Below are 10,197 nucleotides of genomic sequence, written 5' to 3' on the forward strand. Positions count from 1 at the left end.
TTCAGATAGGGACCGTTGGACTCTTACGTGAATTGTTAGAAAGGCTCACAAAAAATAGCTCCCAAAATTACTGCAGAACTTAATGACCACCTTAAAAACCCAGTTTCCACAAAAACTGTTTACCGGGAGCTGCACAAAGCTGGATTTCATGGGAGTACTGCAGTCAGAAATCCACTACACTCAAAGCATTTAAAGTGGAGTAAAAAACTACAGAATTGGTCCCTAAAGAAGTGGAAGAATGTTATGTTCTCGGACGAGTTATCCATCACCTCATTTCTGACCACTGGCCAAGTATATGTGTGGAAACAGCCAAAAGAAGCATTTGACCCAGACTATCTTCTTCTAACTGTTAAACATGGAGAAGGATCTGTGATGATCTTTGGGGGTGGGCTATAACTTGGAAATCCGCTAGCCCGATGGTTTCCCTTCATGGCAGTATTAATAGTCAAGATTATTTAAGCATTTTATCTGGTCAAATTCATCAGCCTGCAGCACACACACACACACACACACACACACATATATAAAGGTGTAGGTGTGAGTGTGTGCTAAGAAGCATGCTTCCCAATCATATGGCTTCAGGTTCAGTCCCACTGCATAGCAGCTTGGGCAAGTGTCTTCTACTATAGCTTTGCACTGACCAAAGCCTTGTAAGTGGATTTGGTAGATGGAAACTGAAGGAAGCCTTAGAGAAAATCTTCTATTAATTCAATAATGGAAGATGTTATTTACACCATATAGAAAACATACTATAAAAACCTTATTCTTAAAATCAATAAAGTACAATAGATATTAAATAGTAGTAACAGTCTACGCGCGTTTCGTGGCTATATTTTCAAATAGATAATAATAATAAATCGATCTAAAATTAATTCTATTTAAAAATATAGTCACTCATCAGGTCTAAAATAATAAATAAAAAAAAATAATAATAGAATAAATGTACTTGTATTAACTTATACTAATTATCAAATAAATATATATATAAATACGTGTATTAACTATGAATAATCGAAAAACATTTACCAATATTTCTTAAAATAAAAACAAAATTTATCTTATCGAAGGATTTTTGTTAACTAAAAATTTAAACGTAATACATAGAACTTAGTGTTTATAAGAAATGTATCGCGTGAAAATATGGCGTAAATAGAATTTATAGAAGAAATAGATAGAAATATGTATTTAAGCTATTAAAATTACAAATGTATTTTAGCTGTGAGAATAAGAAAAAAATTAACTTTAATGTACCATTTACTGGAAAAATTGTAAAGTCTAAATAATTTAAATACTAAATACATAAAATACATAATATAATAAACATAAATTAAGCTAAAATTCTATAATTTAATGTATTTTCATTTATTTATTTATTTTATAAACATCTAATTTTCATCTTATTCTAATTATGTAATATACACTATATAATCTCATGCTAATTTATACACATTTTACTACTACAAATTATAACTACAACAATTAGTAAAATAAAACAAGGTTTATATATATACACAAATTAGCTAAACTTATTATATAAGTTAATTTATGTCTACATATAATTTTCTGTTCGTCTAGGGAATTAATCAATTTTTATTATTAGTTAATAACATCTCCTTAAATTCGTTAGTACACAATAAACAAAAATTACTACCTATTCAATATGATTTTGCCTTACAAACTGTCTCCCAATTTAAATTGTACTTAATATGTTTAGATTTTAGTTCCCACATATATTTACTAAGGCCAGTAGAATTAATTAAATTTTTATTCTTAAAATAATTTATGTGTTGAGCCACCCGTAATTTAATTTTATTATATGTAAAATCATTCGTGATTGTATTGTCCATTCTTTGTATATCTTTATGGAAAATAAAAAAAATCATGGTTGTGGCAGTGCATGTGTGTTTTTGCATGTGTGCATATATGGGATGGCCAGTCGTGAGTTACAGCAGTTTCAAGGCTGTCTGACAAGCCGTCTGTAGGGTGTGTGAATGGATGTGCATGTATGTGTGTTTGTGTGTTGGCATGTGTACGTAGACATAGCGGGAATGTGTGTATGTGTGGACATGTGTATGGGTGCATGTGTACCACTCTGTCTCTGTCTGTCTTTGTCTCTGTATATTTCTGTGTGCGTGTGAGTGAATGTTGAAGTGTTTATGTATGTGCGTTCATGTTGTGTGTGTGTGCATGTATGTGAATGTTGTGTGCGGAGGTATATGTGCATTTGTATGTTTGTATGTGTGTGCGTCTGCATGCGTGTGTGTGTGTCTACATTGTGTGAGAGGAAGAGAGGGGTGAGGTGGAATGTGGGTGCATTGTTTGAATAGGTGAGGGTGGTGGTGGTGGTCATGTGTGCATGTGTTGGGATGTGTGCAGGGACAGAGTGGGAATGTGTATATGTGTGTGTATGCAAATGTATGGGTGTGTGTGTGTGTGTGTGTGCCATTCTGTTGGGCACTCTCTCTGTATAAATGTGTGTGTGTGTATCTATTTGTGTGTCATTCTGTTGTATGTGTGTGTGGAAGTGTATCTATGTGTGTGTATATTTGTGTATGTGTGTGTTGTGTGGGGTTGTGTGCAGGGCTGTGGAGTTGAAGTTGGAGTTGAGACAATTTTTGTGTTTTAGGGATCAGAGTCGGAATCGGTGAAAATCCGCTAACTCCGACTCCTCAAAAATATTATACTGTTTACTCTTTTACTTGTTTCAGTCATTTGACTGCGGCCATGCTGGAGCACCGCCTTTAATCGAGCAAATCAACCCCGGGACTTATTCTTTTGTAAGCCCAGTACTTATTCTATCGGTCTCTTTTGCCAAACTGCTAAGTAACGGGGACGTAAACACACCAGCATCGGTTGTCAAGCAATGCTAGGGGGACAAACACAGACACACAAACACACACACACACATATATATATATATAATATATATATATATATATATATATATATATATACATATATATGACAGGCTTCTTTCAGTTTCCATCTACCAAATCCACTCACAAGGCTTTGGTCGGCTCGTGGCTATAGTAGAAGACACTTGCCCAAGGTGCCACGCAGTGGGACTGAACCCGGAACCATGTGGTTGGTAAACAAGCTACTTACCACACAGCCACTCCTGTTTGTTTGATAAAAAATATATAGTTTATTTAATTATGTTTCATAATAGAACATAATCAAATAATAAACTGAACAACAATAGAAGTGTCTAAAGCCAGCTAGAGACGACGATCTCTTGGGGCTATAAAGTAAGACCCCCTCCCCAATGTGGTTAGCCATGATAAGATGGCTTCTATACTTTACTTTATAGAAAATAAAATTGTTAAAGAGAATGTAGCATTCAAGGTTTCTGCACAAATTGTTCAGCTAGATACTAGATAGTCATTTATAACGATAATTTAATTCTGTTTCTTTCGTTTTTAGTGTTAAAATTCTGAAGAAAATTTTTTATTTTCTTTAATATCACTGTGGCTTCTATCCTAACTTTTTGTGACAATATATAATATATAAAGAGAATACCAAACTCATTCCCTATGGATACTGTATTTATTACAACTCGTGGCTTGTAAACGTATCTAACTCGCTTTCGCTCGTTAGATACGTTTACAAGCCACGAGTTGTAATAAATACGGTATCCATAGGGAATGAGTTTGGTATTTTATTTATTACACACGAATAAACGACCATATTTTATTAACCCAATAACTAAATTCTTCACGTTTAGTTGTAACTTATGAATGACAAAAGTAGTGCCGTCACCGTGACCTCGGGTCATCACCATGAACTGACCAATCAGAAGCAGTGCTGTCACCGTGACCTCGGGTCATCACCATGGATTGACCAATCAGAAGCAGCGCTCGCAGTATCTGACATATGTTAGATACCAAAAATATCTCAAAGTGTTCTCACTCACATGTGTGTAATAATAATAAATATTATAGTAATTTAACAATGCTTACTCATTAGCACTAATTGTAATTTATGTGGTCAGTGTTTTTCATGTTTGATTTGTTTGTTTTTTTTTTCAGAATTAAATATTGTTTATATTTCCATTGATGTTGTTGATGTTGACAGTCCCTACAATATAGAAAGAAAAAACAAATAGCTAAATCTACTAAATCTAGTGTATTTGAACACTTTACTATCACTGAAGTTAACAAATATTTTGTGTGTCAATGTATGGTTGATGGAGAAGATAGTAATAATGATGATACTGGAAAATTTTGTAACAGCAAAATATGTGCTTATAGCGGTTCTAATAAAAACACTCTTTCAAGAGCAGGTAATTTGAAAAGACATTTAGAGTGCCTCCATCCAAAAGTCTTAGGAAAAGTAAATGAAAAGGATAAAACAAGTGTAAAAGGCCCAAGTGCACAAGAAGCAAAGCCAAGTTCTTCACCATCAGTTAGTGGAATGTCAATTGCAAAGCAAACAAGTGTCACAAAGTTCTTTACTTCTGACAAAATAACGATAACAATGACTACAGAAACATTTAAGAAGTATCTTATTGATATAGTTGTACAAAATGCCATGCCTCTAAGTTTATTTTCACAGCAAGCATTTCTTCAACTCAATGGTGAAATGGCTAGAAAGTTTGATGTTTCATTAGATAGGCAAAGTATCAGAAAACTTGTTGTTAATGAAGCAACTGCGAAAAAAGAATTGCAGAAAACTCTCCAGAGCTGGTACATGTTTTTAAAAATGGATGCAGCTACATGGCATAAAGTAATGATGATGGTAAGATTGTGACAAAGACACTGGCTGTTAAAGACACCAAAGCAAATCATGATAGTAATTACCTTCAGGCCTTGATAGAAAATGTTATGAAAGAATATCAAATCCAAAAGAAACAAGTTATCTGCATTGTTACTGATAATGCATCAAATATGATTAAAACTATTGAGAAGTTGAATGCAAATGAAGAAATCGCTGATGATGAAAGAGCTACTATAAATCTTGAAGAAGAAGAAGTAATAGAACAATCAGAGGATTCGGATAACACACTTGATGTTGCTGTCTCACTTGCTGAAGAGGCTTCAAAATGTTACCAAATACGGCACATGCACTGTGCAGTGCACACCTTACAACTTGCTATAATGGCTGGTTTCAAAGATCCCCATGCAGCAACTCTGATTGAAAAATTAAATCAGGTAGCCATAGCAGCAAGAATACTCAAGATTGATGCTATAATCAGAAGACTTGGAAGAAAAGGAGCTATACTTGATAAAGCACTTATATGATGGTAAAAAGGGTGATTGAATTAAAATCTGTCCTGGAAGATATTGATAACCCTGCAATATCATTGAGTGAACCATGCAGTGGAATCAGGCTACTGAATTAGAAGAACTTCTTGTTCTTCCATATGCAATTACTGAGAAACTACAAGCTGAAGATTTGACTGCAGGACAGTTTCTGTGGGAATGGAAAAATTTGATATTCAAGCATAGTAGAAGAGGGGGTTTAATTACTAATGGGATAATAACTTCTATGGAAAGAAGGGAAGCTCAATTAACAGAAAATGAGATATTGCTGTCTTCTGTGTTTGTTGATCTAAAGAATCAAATTCCGTTAGATGACAATCAAATTACTAAATCAAAGGAAACTCTGTCATCCTGCTATAGAAATGAAGGGACTATTACCCATATCTTCAGAAATGGAAAATCCAGACATTCACAATATTTCGGTAGAGTCCGAGTTTCAGTCATCATCTTCCAATGATGATGACAATTTTGATAAATATCTGGAAAGATTGACAAAGGAAAAAGTGAAAATTGAAAAAGTACATTTGGAACCTGTCAAAATTCAAAGAAGAATTCAATACAGCACTAAAAGAGATAGAGAAATATGATCGTTCATGTGCAACACCATTGGAAGAACTTGTTCAGATTTGCCCTGAAATCATCAGAGAAGCAGCTAGCATGGTGACAGCTATTCCTCCTACTCAAGTTAGTGTGAAGAGGCTTTTCTCTGCTTGAAAACTTAGCAAGTCAGATCTCAGAGTTTCGATGAAGGAAGATGTTGCTGATGCTGTTTTATTTCTTAGGACTTACAGTTAAATTTATGATTTCTCTAAATTGTTCAGTTTTACGCCAAAGGATTTAATGATTTTTTAATGTTTAATATAAACTTACTTTTATTTCTATTTCATTTACGTTTATGATATAGGAATTATACAAGATTTATTTATTTATTTATTTTTTTTTTTTTTTATTGCCCACAAGGGGCTGAACATAGAGGGGACAAACAAGGACAGACAAATGGATTAAGTCGATTACATCGACCCCAGTGTCTAACTGGTACTTAATTTATCGACCCCGAAAGGATGAAAGGCAAAGTCGACCTCGGCAGAATTTGAACTCAGAACGCAGCAGCGGACGAAATAACACAAAGCATTTAGCCCGGCTTGCTAACGTTTCTGCCAAAGATTTATAATGTGTGTGTGTGTGAGTGCTTATGTGTTTAAGCTGTTCCTACTTGTATACATACATATCTTTCATCATCCATCATTTTGAATCAGGGTTTTGTCTCTGTTATCAGGAGTAGCTCGATCTACTTCTATGCTATATATATGCATACAGGCATATCTCTGTACCTATGTATTCAATTTTATTTTATTGCTTTTTTTATCATTTCCTTTTGGTGATTATTCTATTTTATATTTATATTTCTTTATCTTATTGAAAGTTCTATGTTTGTGTCTTCACAGCACATATGCACACTCATTAAGCCACTCCATGTATTTTATCTAGTAACTGGCACCAGCTGTCTGGAATCCCTTAGCTTCTTATGACTTGGAAGTGTCGACCAATTTAACACCACATATATTTAACATCAAAATAGCAGTCCTCAGTTTACTCTATCAATTGCCATTGAGATGAGAGAGTCAGTATCCATCCTGTACGATTTGTGCAAAAAATCCTATATGTTAAACTTTATTTCACATGAAGAAAACTGTTTTTTTACATGATGTAATTGATTTATTCATCAATAAATAACATGTTTGAAACAGCTGTAGTGAACCTCAGTCCATTTGTGTTTATATATATATATATATATATATATATATATATAAGCAAAGTAGCTGGCAGAAGACCTGCCTGGGGTAAACTAGTAGTAACATGGTGCAGCCCTTGCTAAGTACACCTGCCACCCAGCTTCCTTTACTTATATATATATATATATTCCATGGGGTGCATGGGGGCCATGGAATTGGTTCCTGAAATGAGGAACGCAAGGAACAGGACTGGAAAGGGGAATTTCTGAGGGAGAAAAAGCATTTCTAACAGCTTATGAGGTCAACAAAGATGATTGCACTCCAAAAAACTGCTGGAAAAAAAATTTCTAGTACTGAAATTGGGTTGGTGTGGAACTATAATTTTACTTATTTTATTAGGAAGTAAATTGAATTATTTATATTATTGTTTCACATGCTTTTTATTTTGTGTGAGAATTTAGTTCTAAACTGCTTTTTTTTTTTTTTTTTTTTTCAGGTGCTGGTTCAGTCTGGAAAACTGTAATTCTAGTTCAGTATGTTAGACTTCAAAGCTTAACACATTTGAATAAGGACCAAAACTTCACTTGTGACACTTCTGTAAAATCATACAAAAAGAACAATTCTCAACACATGGATTGTATAAATGGAATGATGGAAAAGACTCCAAATGGCCAAATAATTCAAGTGACTTATGGTTTCTCCATCTATCTCTCTTTGTTTCCTTGACTTTGCTGTGCTATATTTGTCAGTTACTGTATGGTATGAATATATTTGGGCATGCATTGATTTTGTTAACCTGACATGGTTCATAAAAACAGAATGTTACAACTATGTAACTGTTGTGCTTCTCACACACACGTTTTGAAACTTTTGTATATAACCTACAGAATATTGTTACTGTTTGCTCCTATTTTTCTCTCTCTGGTCTGTTGTCGTAAAGCTTAACTTCTTCTTCAGTTAACAATTCCTACTAATTCTTATCAATATCTTGATGTCATCTTAAAATCCTTAAATCCTTAAAAATGTTTTAGCCCGAAGGCCGCGGCCATGCTGGGGCACCACCGCTATATACAACTCAGTATATACAACTCAGTAGAATAGGTAGCTAAATAAGTTTTAGAAATATATCTGTTCATAAAAATATTTTTCCTCTCAGTATAAACATACTATATCCTGTTATTTGGCTATAGCTAGATGATGACGATGACAACAACAACAACAACAATAACAGCAGCAGCAACAGTAAAATTATTCTATAACAAACCTGTTTTGATGGATTGCATCTATAGTTAGGTCAGTAGTATTTTGGATCAAAGTATCATTATCATAAATTCTTCAGTTCATTTCTTTAAAAGGAAAAAAGAAACCAACTAATGTTTGCACCATTAGTTTTTTTTATTTTAAATTGTTATTTGGTTTGAAGTATCTGGTTACATTATTTTGTAACTAATAACTTATACTTGTCTGGGGCATCATAACCACAAACCTGTTTAAAGATGTTATGGGTGGTTTTATATGTGTGTGTGTGTGTGTGTGTGTGTTTATATATCTCAGTTTTGTGAAGAAAACTGTGTCTCTATATACTGTAAAAGGCAATGAAAAGGGTTGGTATCTGGCCATAAAACACTGCCTGGGGAAAACCGTCCAAGTGGACGTAAAATGATCATGCTGATCATGATGATTGTGTATGTGTGTATTTATGTACATTGTTTTTCATCCATAACTTTTTGCTTGTCAGTATATACAACTCAGTAGAATAGGTAGCTACATAGGTTTTAGAAATATATTTTTTTCTGGAAGTTTAGAAAATATAAATTTCTCTAAGTAAAATCCCACTTTTATCCATTTAGCACTACATTTACATTTTAGTAGCACCATTAGTAGTTGTAAAACTAATTCGTATGTAATCATTATGACAGAATTCTTAAAACATTGGAGAAAATGCCATCAGATATTTCTTCTGGCATTTTACATTCTGAGTCCAAATCATGTTAAGATCAATTTTACCTTTCACCCCATTGAGTTAGACAAGTCTTCTTAAGCACATTATTTGTGCCTAAATTGTTAGAAACAGTTTTAAGCTTCCCTAACAATAAAAATAAAATAAAATCCTTGCTATAATAATTTTCAATTTGAAGGAGGCAGGTTGGCAGAAACATTAGCACACCGGGTGAAATGCTTAGCGATATTTCCTCTGACTTTAGATTCTGAGTTCAAATTCCACTGAGGTTGACTTTGCCTTTCGTCCTTTCGGACTTGATAAATTAAGTACCAGTTGCATACTGGGTCAATCTAATCGACTGCGATAAATTCTGCTGCTTCTGTTTAGACACTCTTTTGGAAAGTAAAAGAGATTTCAGCAATGTTAGTATTCTATGTGGAAAGCTTAGACTAAACAGATAGAGAATTAGTTTAGTAAATTGTTCAAAACTGTAGATTAATGCAAATCAGATTGTTATCTCATACATGTGAATGTGTACAATTCCGAACCTGGCAGGGAGAGCAAGAGAAGTTGTTACACTTGAGTTCTCAATGAAATGAGGATCTTCTGTGCTGATAGCATCTTGTTTTTTTTTTTTTCTTTTCTGGATTTTTTTTTGGTCATATGACATGTATGGTTCCAAGTGATGTTTGTTGTTGTTGTTGTTGTAATTTTGCCACAGATCAGCATAATTAAGCAGACCTGTGGTCAAAGGTGTTTCACCTCTCAATTTGTCTTTTTTTTTTCCAACATGTAATATATTTAGGTCTATAGTATCTATAATGTCCTTCCTTTTTTTATCATCCCATCTATGTTCTGATCCCTGTTCCTTGTGAGTATACCCTGGTACTTTGCCACCATCTCTCTCCTGCTCTTTTTTGCACTCTTGCTGTCTTCCACTCTTTTTCTCTTGCTCTTCCCTCTGGCTGGGTAACTGTATATCTCCTTTATAGCAGCACATCTGTTTCTGTTCTCATTCTTGATCACTCTCTCTCTCTCTTGTTGGGTAACCATGTACCTCCTGTACAGCAAGACACCTGTTTCTGTCTCTTTGCCTCTCTGTCACACTCTGTCTTTTCATCTCTAACACAAGATCCCCTCCTCCAATGCCCCCTCTCCTCTCAAAGATTCCTTCTCTTGCAAGTTACTTGGTGACCCTGGCAGTGCTGGTGCCACATAAAAAGCATCCTGTCTACACTGTAAAGTGGTTGGCATTTGGAAG

At 34.2% G+C, this 10,197-nt stretch overlaps 1 protein-coding gene across 3 annotated transcripts in view; it reads left to right on the top strand.

Moving 5' to 3' along the window:
- Positions 1-10,197, top strand: part of LOC115211030 (cyclin-dependent kinase 4-like) — a 142,312-nt gene that overhangs the window by 119,034 nt on the left and 13,081 nt on the right. Inside the window, exon 9 of one of the 3 annotated variants that reach the window (XM_029779881.2) lies at positions 7,491-7,986. The exons of 1 other annotated variant lie outside the window; for it this stretch is intronic. In XM_029779881.2, the coding sequence (XP_029635741.1) occupies positions 7,491-7,536 (46 nt within the window). In that variant the 3' untranslated portion in view covers positions 7,537-7,986. Of the gene's footprint in view, positions 1-4,028; positions 4,299-7,490; positions 7,987-10,197 lie in introns of those variants that run through there. One more of the 3 variants, XM_036502558.1, reaches the window with a different exon arrangement.

The sequence above is a fragment of the Octopus sinensis genome, linkage group LG4 (genome assembly GCF_006345805.1).
Source record: "Octopus sinensis linkage group LG4, ASM634580v1, whole genome shotgun sequence".
NCBI classification, from domain to species: domain Eukaryota; kingdom Metazoa; phylum Mollusca; class Cephalopoda; order Octopoda; family Octopodidae; genus Octopus; species Octopus sinensis.